The 16,529-nt window shown below is 40.9% G+C and overlaps 1 protein-coding gene across 8 annotated transcripts in view; it reads left to right on the forward strand.

Annotated features, from left to right (window-relative positions):
* Window positions 1-16,529, forward strand: part of Mtus1 (microtubule associated scaffold protein 1) — a 146,081-nt gene that overhangs the window by 114,945 nt on the left and 14,607 nt on the right. For 7 of the 8 annotated variants that reach the window (XM_078031078.1, XM_005334304.5, XM_040267863.2 and 4 more), the window contains one exon: window positions 5,725-5,791. In XM_078031078.1, the coding sequence (XP_077887204.1) occupies window positions 5,725-5,791 (67 nt within the window). Of the gene's footprint in view, window positions 1-4,428; window positions 4,646-5,724; window positions 5,792-16,529 lie in introns of those variants that run through there. The other variant, XM_040267889.2, reaches the window with a different exon arrangement.

The following is a 16,529-nucleotide window of genomic DNA, read 5'->3' on the forward strand; positions in this document are numbered from 1 at the left end:
CCTTTTAATGTAAGCCTCACAGTGCCAATGCTCAGCAGCATACTAGGAAAATGGAGGAAAAGTGAGAGGGATTTAACATTTGTTGAAAATTTTCTAAGATACCAGATATTCTTTCTTACCTTATTAAATCATCATCAAAATCCCAGTAAGTTGGAATTTACAGTCAAGAAAACTAAGGAATAGAGTTGTGAAGTAATATCAGACAGTAAGCAAGAGGAGGACCAGGACTTAAACTTATGGCTAGGACTTTATGAACTGAAAATGTCCTATCCCTTTTCGTCCTTGGTTTAAATACTCTTCCTGGATGGCTACTCTCCCTCTGAAACCTTCTCACATGTTCAGGACTTTTTTTTTTTTTCTTAACAACATTCTCATATCACCATCTGCATTTAATTTATAGAATTTTTTATGCAAACAACCAAAGTAAAAATGCAAATTAAATGAAGAAGGCTATGATGTCTTCCAGGTCCCTCAGAAGCCCAGGAGTGATTTGAGATGAAAGACAGAACTCTGCTTTTCAGGCATCTTCTCAAGCCCCAAGTTTCGCTCCCTTGTGACATGAACCTTCTCCATTATATTTGATCTAAAGTTTTTTAAAATCCTTTTTTTTTTCTTATAAAACCTAGCTCTTAAACACAAGCCAAATAATTTATCAGGTACTCAGTTGTGGAAAGAGCAGATCCAACACTAGATTAAAAATTCACTGGATTGGGCCTACAGAGAAATGCTTGGATAGTCCATAACATGAGTGAGTTCCAAGGATATTTTTACCATATATGAATTTCGCTCACACCTAAGTGTGGGTCCTAACACCTATGTAACTGTGACTCTACTAGACAAAGCTCAGGAGTTCCCTCTTTAGTGAAGACTCCTCAGCCTTCTGGTTGTCTATTCAGCTCACCCTCTAGATTCCAGCAGCATTTCTACTTCCCTTTGGTTCTTTGTATTTAGTTTTCCAGTTAGTGCTTTTTAAGGTAGGAAACTTAGAGCAGGATCTGCCTCTAGTTTATTATTAGTTACCCACCCAGCAGCTGTGATAGACAGTGTATTTGTGAATGAAGTAATGAATGGGGAGTATGGAATCCCAGATGGAGGATACACAGGAAATTTTCATGTAAATGTCCTTTGTTCCTTCTTTCTTCATACTCAATCAGCAAATATTTACTGATTGCCTAATATGTACAGGTACTGTTATAAAACAGTTGGAAAGACATAGCCAGAGGGAAAGTTAAGCAACTAAAAAAAAAAAAAAAATTCCCTTCACCCTGTTGAGTGTGTGTGTGTGCATACACATATGTTGTGTGTGTATATATAAATATGTATGAATACGTGTGTACAAATACATATATTTATATGTATAAATATGTGTGTGTACGTATATGTGCACATATATATCTTGCAATTACTAATCTTTTCTAAATGATTTTGAAGCATTGGGTTATGGGTAAAAAGGGTTGATTATAGTGAGTCCCAGAACTATCTCTTATCCTTCTGTTGCAAGTCTATTCAACAATGCAGACACATTCCATCACACCTTCGTTAGAAGTTCTAATAAATGTCTCATCATTCTGGAAACTTATGTTACACCCTCTGTTTCTCAGAATACACACCATTATCTTCAGTGTGTTCTCATTCTTGGTTCATCCTGGAATGGTTGTACAGTATCCTACACTGACAGCCAAAGCCAACAAGATTGTGATGGTAGTAATCCCAGTGTCTTTTTAAAAGGGTCTGTGTAGGTTTCTGGGTAAACCTAGAGAAGATTGAATTCTACCCCTCCCCACAATCTCTTATTTTAAGTGCCTTCAAATTTAGCCTAGACTAGTAACTAAACAAAGATGAATCTTGAGTGATGCTAGGAGTCTACTTTAAGTAAAATTGCCTCAGATTAAAAAAAAAAAAAAAAAAAGTAGCCATACTGACAAATTCACTGTGTGGCCCTTGGGGAGGTCAGACATGGCCACTTCAGAGCTGTCTGATGTGGGCTTTTTTTTTTTTTTTTCCCCTGCAAGATCCTGTGCTGTTGATACTCCTCAGTAGCTAGCAGAATTCAGGCACACTGATGGGACCACAGCCAGACACTAAGTGCCTGTGTCCCAGGGACCCTTAATTAAATTATGGTGAATCCATATTTTTTCTTGGAGCATTTCATATGTTTAATGCATGAGTATAAAAGCATTTTTTCTATCCAGATTCCCCCTTTAGTTTTTTTCCACTGTGTGTGTGTGTGTGTGTGTGTGTGTGTGTGTGTGTGTGTGTGTGTGTCTGCTGTTACAGTAACAAGAGAATCAAATAAACCTGTTATCTGGAGTTCATTAGCTAAGACGTAAACACTGACCTGGGAATATCTGAAGAAAAACAGTGAATCAGAATCTGACAAAATATATTTTATCATCAGCAAGTAAAGGATGAATACACTTAAAGGGCAAGCTACCAAGGAAGTTGGGCAGAAATGAACACATTTTTTGTGTCTGTTAGGGTATGGGCCCTGTGGTTGGCATTTCACATAAATATCATATTTAAAGCCTTCAGTTTTTCCATTATGCTGTACTGCTTCCCCTCAGATGAGGTCATCTGTTTTGATTGATAACCAAAGAGTTGGGCCTGGACATTTTAGTTCCACCCAGGACCCAGGAGTCTTGAAGGCAAAGACCTTAAATTTCTCACATTTTTGTTTTTTAAAGCATGTGCTATGAAAAATGCTTAGCTAATTGGTAATGAGTAACAACTTGCCAACCAATTCAGAAGCCCATTTCGGGTAGGGGATGGTTGTCTCTGCTGACTGGCATTTATCATTCCCAGAAGGTTTCTGTAACAGGTAAAGAAGGTCAGGCATCCAGAGAGGGTGCCACCACATGTGACTAATCAGTCAGGGTCACTCCAGGTAAATGGGTTGGCACTGAGACAGAGAAAATATCTTTTTCTTGGGGTTCAGCGATGTCTCATTGGCCCCAGCTCCCACCAGGGAAGCAAGAGAGGAGGACAAGAGCGACAGCGAGCATGCCTTAAGCCATATTTATTGAGGGGAAGACACTCAAGAAAGTTCCACCCAAATGAGGCAAGGGATTGAGTTCAGGGGGGTGTAGCCCAGGCTCACTGGGCGATGCCCACTCCCAGAGCTTCGTTCCCCTGCCTGACTGCTTCAGGATCACTTGTGGTATCTAATAAAGCTGTCTTCTGACTTTGAAATTGGTTCATGTCAGTTCATGGGTATAATGCCCAAGAGTAATGAGAAAAAACTTTGCAGCTAATTCTGAAATTTACAAAAGACCCTTGTCTCCCACATGTCTGCCAGATTTCTTGGGTCATGTGGAAAAAAACAAAAGTACTTTTGAGGAAGCAAATCCTGGAACTCTTGTGATTAGGTATCATTCCACAGTCGGTGAAGACTCTACAACGTTTAATAGTAACTATGTATTTCTCTTTCTTCATAAATATAATCAGGGACAAAACGTACTACTGTTTATCCAAAGTAGATTACCAAACAAAATTAAGGCTGAAATTAAGAACATATTTTTAAAATTATATATACATTTTAAATTATTTCTTCCATTATTATCCCAGTTGATTGCTTTCCTAACAATTACTTTTTTATTTGCAGTGCTGGGGATTGAACTCTAGTGCTAGGCAAGCCCTCTGCCACTGAGCTACACCCACAGCCCTATTTATTATTTTTAAAACTTGGAGTCACTGATTGGTTATTTCAAAATAATACCACATTTTTTAAAATTCAGGCATTTAGGATACCATTAAGGCTAAAATGTTCTCAATGAATAAAATGTTTCTTCAGTCTTGGTCATTGTTATCCATTCATAGGAGTGTTAGTTTCCTTAACTGTGTTGTGAGAGACTAGTGCAAAATAAAAGTAATAAAATAGAAATGACCTCAAAATCTTGAATCTGCACACTTTAAACTCATATTGTGCACATGTACAAGAATGTAACAATAAATCCCACTGTTGTGTATAATGCACCAATAAAAAGGAAAAAAATTCATCAGTGGTCTGTGTCCTATGTAATCAAATCAAATTTTGAGAGAAACTCCATTCATTTTACAACATCATGTAAAATTCTACAGCACAACATGGCCCCTTTCATTGCCCTTCGCCTAGTTCATAACCTCATCTAGTTTATGAGTTTTGAGGAACAGGTTTCCCTTCTTTATTAGCAAGTGTGATAATCTAATGACCTCAATTAGAGAGGGGAGTAACGAGGCTCACAAATCTAAAAATAACTCCATTATCCATGCAGAAGGGTCAGTTTTTGTTTCCACCATCCCAGCTGATATTTAAGTAAGTGGCAATCGATCAGTCTAATGTCTGGCTCTCGTTTTTCATAAATGAAGGGCTGTGGCTTTAAGTAATCACAGGCTGCTTGTGCCAAAGGCAGAAGCTGCAGTATCAGCTTCTGTGGGGAGAGAGGAGTCTGAGGCATACGGTAACCTGCAGGACGTTCAGGAAGGCCACCAGGGCCAATGGCGCTCCTCCTGGTAGAGCTTTGAAAGTAGGCAGACCCGACTGGTGGGTGGCACAGCCACCTGTGCACTTCTTGGACACTGCAGGGGGTGGGGAGTTGGAGACAGAAGCTGGAAAATGGGCTGCCCCAGCAGCAAAATGTGCCTCTATTCTCCATGTGCAGCAACAAGGGTAATTAGTATTTGTTTATAGTGCTTTTCTGGAAGAATGTCAGGGACTAGGGCAGAGGGTGTCTGGAATCGGGGAAATGCTTTGAATGACAAGCAACTCTTGCCTGCAAAGGCTGGATCTTATGATCTCTGCAATACTGCAATCAAGATGCGGTGGGAGCTACCTCTGGGGCGATCCTAGCGAGGGCATTTTCACAGAGCTTGGAAATTGTCCGTCTTCCTTAGTTACGCCCTGATAGTAGGGAATCCACCTTGTAAGGAACTGTGTCTGATGACTGTGTGTAAGTATGTGTGGCTCTGTGACTGGTACGAGTTGCCGGGAACTTAAAAATTATTCTGTATCGCAAAGTTGATTGTTGCCTTTTTAATGCTGAAACAGCTGCCTGTTTCTTTTGCTTGGTTTCTTTAACATCTATTTAGAATTATAGCTGCTCTAAGATATAATAATCTTTCAAAACTCGAGTGTAGCTGGATAAATTCAATTTTAGTTCGTCTTTAAATGCTTACTTTTTTTGTTGTTGTAGCTTTGTAACAAACTTTTTTTTTTTTTTTGGTCTCATTTAGAAGTAAAGGATTGCCCTTGTAGCAAAACTTTTTTATTTGTAAATATAGGACAAAGTATATATAAATGCCTATGTTTAGAACATTAAATATTTATCTTAAACTGATTAGGCCTTTTATTGCCCGTGGGAAGGAGAATGTGTTTTCTCCTAAGTACAGCATGCATTAGCTGAAAGGCTGTATGGATCAGCCCAGAAGCATTGACTCTTAAGCAAATATTTTTTTAAATGAGCAATTCAGTTCCTCAAAGGAAAGTTTCACAAAGACCTGAGAAAATATAGATTTTTAAAACACGAATTTCCTTTACAACTAAGGACATCTGTGTGTGTGTGTGTGTGTGTGTGTGTGTGTGTGTGTGTGTGTGTGTGTGTGTTTTAAACAACACACACAGTTTAGCTGAAATGATTCACATCTTGACTTCCCGATCTTGGGTCTCTTTTTCCTAGTGATAACAAATGTGTACTTTACTGAAAAGGACCCTCTTGAAAACATTAGTAACTTGATGTGTGTTTTCCACAGCGGGAGGAAGCACTGAAACAACACAAAACCCTATCTCAAGAACTTGTGAACCTCAGGGGAGAGCTAGGTAAGAGCCTCTGTTTTCTTTTTTTTTCTTTTTCTTTTTTTGTGGTGGTGTTACATTGTATGGGGTGAGGGGAAGGTTGGAGAATTTGGACTTCCTGTCTGCATGGTGTCTGCAGTTGCATGCTGGCGGTTGTCAGCTCTCCCACTCCAGTATCTGTGCAAACACTTACTATCGACATTTCTTTTGAATCTTGGCAGCTTGACCTCAAGTTCACAGAATTCCTGGCACTGATCTCACTAAAGCCTAGCAGAGCCTCTGATGACCAAAACATGTCTCTTGCTGAAGAGAGAGAGAGACAGAATAATTTTTTTAATCGCTTGAATTCCCGTTAAATAATTCCATCATCTTTTTTTTTTTCTTTTTCTGAACCACTTTTCATATGAAAGAACATTGAGGAAATTCCCTTTGATGACAGCAATTACATTACACTTCCTAAGGATGGCTTGTGAGTAGTGAGTTTACAGTTAAAAGGATGCTGCTTGTCAGGACCATCCATCTGAAAAAGGCATATTCTATTTTGATCTTAGGATTTGGATAGTGCTAAGGGTGAATAATTGCCCAACTCCACAGGGAGCCATGTCTGAATGGCTCAGCACCCTCTCCTGCTGTTCAAGGCAAGACTATTTTAGTTCAGGTCTGTCCTAGAGGTCCTCAGGGTTCATGGGATAGAGACAATACTGCCTTTTCTGCCTCAGCTGTCTAAGAGTGAGCTGGGCTGCTTAGGGATCCCCTGTTAGTGGAGCTCCTGAGCCTAGAGAACTGGCTTCCTACTTCAGCGCCAATCATGCCTGGAGCTGTCCATCCAAAAGCTGCCTTCCTTGCCCTTCGTAGTTTTCTGTGTGTGCCAGCAGTCGTCTCCACTGGAAGCATGGGTAGGTATAAGTAATGCAAAGGTAACAGCTAGAAGAGCAAATTATGCTCATCCAGATATAAGAGAATCTGCCTGTTTCTCTTTGGAAAAGACCAGAGTTTAAGCATTGCCAGTCTAATTTGCTGAACCGAAACTCTTTGAAACCACCACTGTCACCACGCCAAGTCTCCAACCAGGACAAAAATTGAAGGGCAGAGCCTAGAGGGTCAAGACTTGCTCTTCATGTTACTTTTCTCTTTCCACCCTCCGAGAGGAGGGAGGACAAACTCCTGGCTAACTCCCTGGATCACAGTATCTGGCCAAAGCAACAGTCTTGACCTTGTTTTAGGCTGTGTACATGAAGTACCCTTTATGGGAAAGTAATTTTAAGACAAATGAAACTTCAGAACCCCAAAGACTTGACAGTTCGTGTGAAAGCATTCAGGGAAACCACAGCTGAGAGGCGTTTCTGAGGGCTTCCTGCCATGTTACCTGACTGCTGCCCTTTTGCTTACACAGATGGCCACCTTAATTTGCATTTGTGCCTTAAATAATGTAATGGATACAGAGTTAGAACATCAGGAAAGAGGCCTTTCCGTGTGTTTAGCATTCATTGTATCCCAGTGAAGGTGGAGCTGAGCCTACCTAGTGTTTCACATTTCAACCTCTCTTTAAGGCAAGGAGGAACAAGAACGGAACACTGTGCTCATTCACTCTTCTTGAATTGGGGATCCTCTTTTTGCCTTTTAGTGGATGGCACAATTAAGCAATTTAAACTGGGGTGCAGTACTCGACACCTCCAGTCAATCACGTCGTCACGAAGTAGCCATCAGTTTGTACCCACTCTCACCTTCCATCTGTGATTGGAAAAGAGTGTCCGGGTGTGCTGTTCCTCTGCTGCCAGAGTGTCGGGATGCAGTGGGTAGCCTGGCCATATCCTCCTGTCACCTAAGGTCCATCTCTGGGAATGTGTCATTGCTGCTGTTGAATCCAGCAGAACTGCTCAAGTAGCAGCATAAAGAATTTGGAAAATGTTTGGTTCTGTCAGGGAAGAGAAGATAATCCCTTAAACACTTGTGATAAACCCGCCAGGAAGAACATCTCAGAGCACACAGTTGGATTGTTGGTTTTAGCCTGAACCGAGATGGAAGATGATAGGTTTACATAACAGAGTTTAAAGCTTGTTTTAAATTTTGAGGCGGTCAAGAAGAGCACCAAGCAAGGACTGTGTCGTCACGTGTCCTTGTTCAAATCCGTAGTAGCTGAGTGACCTAGAGCAAGTCACGTCTGTCTCTGCTGTCCCAGTTTCATTCTCTGTAAAATGGCAGTAGTGATTGTCTGCCCTGAGGGTGGGTATGAGAATCACAGGGGGTAATGATACTTTGTAAAGTGTCTCCCACCAAGTGTTAACTGCCATTAAATAATAGGTATTGAGATATATGCAGTTTTCCAGCTGGGTAGTGATTGACCACATTTGCCATTTGGTAAGGGCACAAACCATACTGTAGGTAGGAATAGTAATTAGAAGAAATGTTATCAGAAATACCTCAGGACAGGCTCCTCAGACTCCTGAGACCCGACCCATCCTTTCCTGATGGTGGAGTTTAATGTGTGGAGATAGTAGCTTGACAGTTTGTCTTTCCAATCCTTAGACATTACCTGACTTCTTTGAGTACAGATTCTTTGTTGGTGATACGAAAGTTGATATTTTTCTAGCCTATTGTGTAGCATGAATAAAATAGTAACATATAAGAAACAATGGTATAGCACCAGGCCCATGACAGGAAACTCAAGAAGAGAGAGCTGCCATCATCCTCATCAGAACAGTATCCACCATTCCCTCCAAGATGATGTGAGGTCATTGGTGTCGCTCTCCAACAGGGTGAATTTTCTTTACTTTCTCTATGAAAACTGAGACCAGGTTCCCAAACAGAGAATAAAGACAACTCATAAACTGAGAGGCACTGAAGCCCAAGTAGAGCTGTGCTTTTGACCTTGAGAATCTAATGCCTCATCTTGTCCCCACCAAGCTAAGGCAGCTTCCCTCCACCGCAGCCTGCATGTTTCTGCCATCTGAGCTACACACCTTCATGGAATGATTGGCTATTGGCTATTTGCTTCTGCAATAATTCTTCAAAAAAGCTCAGAAAGAAACTGTGGAGCTCCCCTCAATCCAGCGACCCCTTGAGATTTTACACCAATGTCTCTGCTCTATCCTGTGTTCTCCTAGTATATTCAAACAGTAGAGCCCTAAATTATATAGATTCTTTCCTGATTCCTGCAAGGGGTGGGGGTGGGGGTTATGATATGCTTCGCATTTTCCTGAGTAATTGATAAATATTATTGGCATTTGAGGTTTTAAAGTTCCTTTATTATTTAAGAAACTTATATGAAAACAAAATTTTTAATCGAGAAGAAAATAGCCCCTAGTTCCACTATCCAAATATAACTTTTATATTTGCATGGTTCCTTGTTTTTGTTTAGATGAATATATACAGCTTTGTGCTCTGGTTTTAAAATTTAGGTATAATTTACATACAGCAGCATTCCTGTTATTCTGTCCAACTTGATAAACATATTCTCATATAACCTATATCCTTGTCAAGACATAGAACAGTTCTGTGATCCCAGGAAATCCCCTGTGCCCTATTTCAGGGGGACTACCCCATCCTTCAGAAGCAAACACTTATTTTTTATCAACATAGGTTAGTGCTGTCTATTCTAGAATTTCAGGTGAACGAAAATACATAGTATGCTCACTTTTTGTGTCAGGCTTCATTCACACAGTATCATGTTTTTAAGATGCATCCCTATTACTATGTGTATCCTCTGATCTTTTTAACTTAACAGGTGCAGTATTTTTCCATTTTTGCCTGATAAGCCTGCATTTACCTGTTAAATAGCCTTGCAGTCAGTGGGTTTCCTCATCCATTCCCCTGGTTTCACCTCCATGCTATACAACCGTGACTCACAGGTGTATTCTCCTAGCCCTTTCCTTCCTAAGCTGTAGGTGTTGTTCTTCCTCTAGGGCTGCCTCTAGGTGAGCCAGTCCACTGTGATTAAACCTTCTTAGGCTTCCAGATTCTCCGCAGTCTTTCCTCATTCAGACCCATTCCTCACTGGGCCTGTGGTGACATTACTGATTCACTTTCCACCCAAGCTAACGAATGACCACCCTCCTTTCCCCATGCTCTGCCCGTGTGGCAGTCTGAGACCTAAGTACTACATCCTTCCCTAGCTTTCCGGCTGCCACTGTTCTAATGTAAGCTCCATAGTTTCTTATCTAGAGGAAACTGCAGTGGCCGCCCAACAGGTTGCCTTGCCTCCAGGCCCCCAGCTCTCTTCCTCACAAGCTGCTCTTTCTCCTTGCATCACACCTCCTTTCCAGGCCCTGGCTTGGGTTTACTCGGCCTCTGTCCACTGCTCCTGCATGTGTTACCCTCTCTGCCTGCGGTGCTTCCTCCTCTTTCTACCACCCTTCTATTCTTGCCTCATTGTTTTCTCGTGTTTTAAGTCCCAGCTAAAATACCTCGTCTTCAGGGGAGTTTCACTCAAATCTTTTATGCAAGTGAATTTCACTTTTCCTATGCCCTTCAGGGTGCTTTATCCACACGGAAGACTCTGTTCTGACAGTTGTTTGTTTATAGATCTCCTCTCGCTGTCCAGAACTATGAGCTCTTCAAAGGCAAGGTCACTATCTCCTTCATTTTTTTTGTAGTTCTACCACCTTGTGCCTCGCACATACCCAGTACCTAGACTGTAGTGAATGAGGGGATTTTGTTACTGAGGATGGGAGCTAGGGAAAGGGGGTTTTCTCTTTTTGGTGCACAAACACTTGATGGGTTTTGTGCACGAATGTTTTCTTATGAATTGTTTTGAGAGCTACATTTTTGTCTTTAGGAGTGAATAATAACAAAGGTAAAATATAATTTTCTTGGACACATTGTGTCTGATAATCCCAGTTAATTAGCAGATCATTTTGAATAGTTAAATTTAATGGTCTACACCCACAGCAGATATTTTGCCTCGGAGAGAGGGTAAATGTGTCATCCTGATTCTTTCTAGAGCTGTGTTGAATGAAAACTGGGGTATAGAGGGCCATCATTATGATCTATTAGGGGTTTCTGTTGTTCTTTAAAGTCAGTCCTTGGGATCGCATGTTTTCATCTATTTCAATAGAGAAAGGTGTTTTGCATTCCAAATTATTTTTCAGCCATAAGAACCAACAGCTTAACTAACTCTCACGTAATTTTATGCTAGTCCTACTTGTTTCTGTTTTATGAACCAAATGAAGGCTCTAACCCTTAGTTCATTAAACACTTCTATAATTCCCATAGTATGTAAAAGATTAGTGGATTTTGCCCTCTGTGTGTAAAAGTTATGAGATGGGTATGGCTGCAACATTTATTATTTATTCCTAAAAAGCAATGTTCAGCTCTATAAGTAGTTTGCATTTTTTAAAAAGAAAACAGAACTCCAACAAAGTGAGTCCTTTCCTAAGGCCAAATTGCTCAGGAGCAAAGCGGTTGGATTAAAAACCCAAGTCAGTCACAACAGGAAAGCTTCATGAAAAACAATGGAAAATCCTTTGAAATAAACGCTAGTTTGCATTGAACTTTTGGAACTTTTCTTCTGATAGAAAGTTTAAGAAGTACAGTGTTATTAGAATGTCTTGTTATCTACTTTTAAAAAGTAAGTTGTCAAAAGTAGTAAACAGATCAACACTTACCCAGTGGCTCTGAACTTCAGACTAGCTCACACCCCATGGAATGTGTTAATTCTTTCCCTGTCCTAGTTCTGGCTATAAGTTTGATTTAACAAGGTTGTGAACTTAAAAACTTAAAAACTCTTCATATAGCTAAGTCAGTTTTGTGTTACGAAATTACAGAAGTGATTTTTTTTTAAAAGTAGACTTTAATGAAATGTCTATCAGTGAAATGAAAACCAAGTATACATCAAGCAGAGTACTTTATCTGGCTGAGTTGAAGATGGAGTTGATAGACACCTCAAATTTAGCTCATTCTTATCTATAACTGTCCTAAATTTGGACTTTGGCTGGCCACATTTATCAGTAAAAAAACCGTGTTGTTTCACCTGCAGTAATGTAAAATGTTAGCACTGGTGTCTGTTTTTGAAAGCTCCTGAGTGAAGTTCCTCTTTGTCCTAGTTCTTGTCTTAACTCCAGTCTCTCACCTTTTGGTTTTCCTAATTTAGCATCATTTGTCTAGAGCATAGTTCTCAAACTTCCTTGTATAATGAAACAGACGTGCTTAAAATGAGACTCCCAGTTCTCACGCCCATTAATTCTGACTCAGTGGACTTGGGATGGCGCCCAAGAATCTGCGCTTTTAATAATCACCCAGCTGATTCTGACATAGTGCACTGTCAAAAAGTATAGTCCTGGGAGCACCTATCTAGAAAGTTGTTTCTTTTATGTTAAAAAAAAAAAAAAAAAAAAAAATCAAGTAAGAGTGATATCACCTTGCTCCATGCCTGTAAACAGGCCTCCAGATTTTATGCATCATATAGACTTTTACCAGTGCTGTTTACCCTTGTACCCTAAACAATGATTCATCAGGGAGGACAGGCAGAATAGCTAGCGACTGACTTGAAATCACATTTCTATTCACACTAAATTAATTCTCTTGATCGTAACATGGTTTCTTCCAAGTCGAGCTCCTTTTCCTCAGTCCTGCGCTGTGGAGCACACTGCCAGTTACCAGGCCATGCTTTCCTCTGGGATCCACTTTCATTCCTAGATGTTTTCCTTTGCACTTGGGATGTCTGTCTGCTGTTGTGAAAAGAAGAGCATCTGTTTTGCAGCCTGTCGTTGGCCAGTGAGCGAACTGAAAACCAACAAAGCCTTTCCTGGCCTGTCTTCATGGTGGGAGGAAGAACCTGCAGGCTCCTTGGAGGCCCAGCTGGCCTCGTGTCAGGAGGTAGAAGATAGGCTGACTGGGCCCGTCATCCCCCACCTGCCAGTAAGACTTCGTGAGAACTAATCAGTGTAGGGGAAGGGGAAAAAGATCATTTTTAACTGTCCATGGAATGATACATAATCACAAGAGCTCCAGGATTTGCTTCCTCAAAGGTACTTTTTCCCCCCGTGCCAAGACTGATCTTTCAGTCTTTCAGCACCTCCACAAGATAATTAAGCTCTTAATTCCCTGAGGTGTCCATTACAGGTCTAAGTTAACTTCTCTCTTCTGCATCTCAGACTTGGGAAACAGCGGGTCAGATCCTATTTGGTGTTTTGTGCTATAGTACTCAAAGGCTTGAGGTCTCCACTGAAGTCTGACATTTTAGCTCCCTCTTTGGTAAAATGAGATTTGTGGGAATAGCTGTTTATCAACTCAGAGTATTATTATTATAGTATTATTATATTACATGAAAAATAAACATAAGAACAAAGTATCAATGTGCTTTTCAAACCCTTTGTAAAGTCTGAACTGAGTTTTAAAGGTAGAGGGGTCTTATTTATGGGAGAGTTGATTTGATAGTGAAGGCATCTTGTAAAAATCAATTTCTTGTAAGTTATGATCAGTGGAAGACTTTGAAATTGGTTCATGTCAATTCATGGGTATAATGCCCAAGAGCAATGAGAAAAACCTTTGCAGCTAATTCTGAAATTTACAAAAAACCCTCGTCTAGCACATGTCTGCCAGATTTCTTGGGTCATGTGGGAAAAACAAAAGTACTTTTGAGGAAGTAAATCGTGGAGCTCTTGTGATTAGGTGTCATTCCACAGTCTGTGAAGACTCCACAAAATTTAATAGTAACTATGTATTTCTCAATAAACTATAAGGTTGGCAGAACAGGTGGTATTCGTTCCTACCTTGTTGATCACAACCTAGAAGCCCAGGAAGTTGGAAAAGCCTATATGTCTGATGGTCTAAGGCTCACCCTTTGTTGTTCTACAGAAGGCTGCCTTCCCCCAAAGTATCAATGTGCTTTTCAAAAAGTGCTTATTGGCCTATAATCCCAGTGGCTCAGGAGGCTGAGGCAGGAGGATTGCGAGTTCAAAGCCAGCCTCAGTAATTTAGTGATGCCCTAAGTTACACAGCAAGACCCTATATCTAAATAAATAGTTTAAAAAGGGGTGGGATGTGGCTCAGTGATCAGGTGCCCCTAGGTTCAATCCCTGGTACAAAAAAAAAAGGTGCTTCTTGGATACTTGGTTGAATACTATTACCTCCAGTTTTAAAAGAGCCCACCCTGCTTTAAGAGTCGCCAACATCATTGCTGGCCCTGGAAGGGTTCAGTAGGATTTCTCCTCAGTACGATATTGTGAAGTCATCACACTACTACGGTAGAAGGTAGTGTATCTGTTCTTGGTTCTGAGGGTGGGGACAGAAGTCAGATAAAGTTATGCTGAGAATTATACCAACTGTGTGCTGTTTGAGACCAGAACCAAGAGCAGGTGGCTTGTTTCCAGTCAGCCAAAGAGATTGAAAGAGGAATTCAAAGCAGACCAGCAGAGTTGGACCCGGGTGTCTCACTTCCCTCATGGGTGGTGCAGAGGAGAGCCCAGGGGCTTGCCAGGACCTAGGGAAGGTGTGCATCTGCAGGGGGAGAACGAATTGAAATCTTGTCTGGCTCTTCTTTTTCTTATGTAGCTCCACAAAAATTTGCCTCACCTTCCATGTGAACATACCTCGCCTGAAACTAGGAAAATTCTCTTGTAGATGATGTCAAGAGCAACCATAGTTGATAAGGTTTGAGATGGAGGTACACTACTAAACTGGCTCCTTCTCATCTGTAGGCGTGCATTCATATGTGTATATATATATATACATATATATATATATATATATTTTTTTTTTTTTGAAATCCAAACAAGAAATGTGACCTTTTAACTGTTACGGAATCCCAAGCATGCCTTTGAGGACCCTCCAAACCCATTTGAGTCAGCTAGAAATAATACAGTAACATTTACCACACTCTCAAGTCGGGCACAGGGCCAGGCACTTCATGTGTTAGCCTATTTAATCCCCTATTTAATAGGGGAAACACTAGTATTACCTCCATTTAAGAAATGAGGAAACAGGCTTGAAAAGCTTAAGTAATTTGCTCAAATCACATAGCAGAATGGTATGACAGATTTCAACCTAAGTGTCCTGGCTGTACTCTCTTAAGGCATTTATTTATGTTCTTAAAGGTTTTTTTTTTTTTTTAATTTTTTGTTGTTTTCTCATAATGGAACATGCTTCTGTGAAATGATCATTAAGAAAGCTCTGTATCACTTCAAAAGTATATGTTCAGGCCATGGGTGTGTACTGTCCTCTGTAAACAGAGCATTTATTGGTCAACAAAGGGAAACTTGTCTGAGATGAAAATAAATCTAACCGTCCCTTACAAAAATCCATGAAGACTCTTGCTCCGTAAGATCAGTTGATGAATCCTACTCTCCCCCCCCCCCCAGGTTATGTTTGACTGTGGCATGGCAACTTTTCTAGATGTCATGCAAATAATTGTTTGAAAAGCAAAGCTTCAGGTATTTCTTCACTTCTTAGGGAAGGTTTCTCCCTTGCTCAGGTAGCTCAGGCAGACTATTCGGGCTTTCCTCAGCCTAGAATTCTTCTCAGGGGTGGTGTACCCCCGGGGTCAAAGTATTGACTTCTGCTTTTTAATTGGTGTTACATTTTAGAGATGTTTCTTTAAATGAGCCGGTGACTTTTCTGAAAATTCTGAAAACCATATTCCTCATTTTTAGGAAGATGGCTGTTAGCAAGCTCTCGTAGTTTACAAGTGCGTGCACAGAAGTCTCAGCTCTCCCCCAGGTCGTGGTCCCCCAGTGGCTTTAATCATATGTGTGTTTTAAAATCCATCTAAGAATGATTGAAACAAGGACAAAAGGCCTCCTTTGCTTCAGCAAGTAGATTCTGTGTTCATGTAGTAAGTTCTTTAAAAAGTTGGTTGTCTGATTAACTGAGCGTGGGAATGAGCAAGACTGAGGACAGGAGTGGGAGGCGGCATAGGCATGTCGTAGATGTCTCCTGTGCTGTGATAAGTACCAGGGAAAGTCCATGGGGTGACGTCCCTCCACTCCCTCCCTGCACAGTGTGTCCCTGCAGAGATGAAGCACTGGGCAAACCCTTTGTACAGTGTTTACATGTGCCTCCCTTTAAAAGTAGCTCTGGAGTCCTCATGCCAGATAAATGTCTCCTTCGGAGCCCAGGCGAGTGGATTCAAACTACAGCCATTTGTGTGAGTGATAATTGTTGCACCCCAGCTGTTCTCCACACAGCACACCACAGTGCAGTAAACAGAGCAAAGGTCTCTGCACAGCTGCAGGCTGATGTCACTGTCTGGGCCTGGGCCTGCAGCTTTGGACTGTTGGAATAACAGCAGTAAACTACCCGCTGCCCATCTGACCCTTTTTCTTCCTCTTTCCTTTCCCAGTCCCTCCCGTCTGTCCTCACCTCACCTCATTCGTGGTGGCCAACAAGAGTGCACACTATTTGGACTTTTTGTTTTTGCTAAACAGAGGAAACATCCTGTCCAGTGGCTAATGTGAACGGATTTCTGTGTATCCTATTTGACTTGAAACTCTGTACCATAGTGATATAGAGAAAACGGAGGTAGTTTGATTATCAGCATATGAATTGAAATCCGCCAGGTGCGGTAACTTGTGGAAACTGGTTGAGTTTATTACTGAGTTACTGGCCTCACTCAGGCACTTCTGTTTCTGATAGGAGCTTTCAGAGAGCTCAGATCATGTTAGCACTTTTTTCTTTTTCTTTAAATTTTGCTGATATCTGAAATTCCAAAGGAATTAAGTGAAAAGGCCAGGTCAAACCAAGATTTCTGTGATGTGAGGGCTATTTGATACCATCGTTGAAAGTTTGCAAAGCATTTTTCTATGGGCTATGTCCATATAAATGTCTA

This window comes from Ictidomys tridecemlineatus, chromosome 14 (genome assembly GCF_052094955.1).
Source record: "Ictidomys tridecemlineatus isolate mIctTri1 chromosome 14, mIctTri1.hap1, whole genome shotgun sequence".
Classification (NCBI taxonomy): domain Eukaryota; kingdom Metazoa; phylum Chordata; class Mammalia; order Rodentia; family Sciuridae; genus Ictidomys; species Ictidomys tridecemlineatus.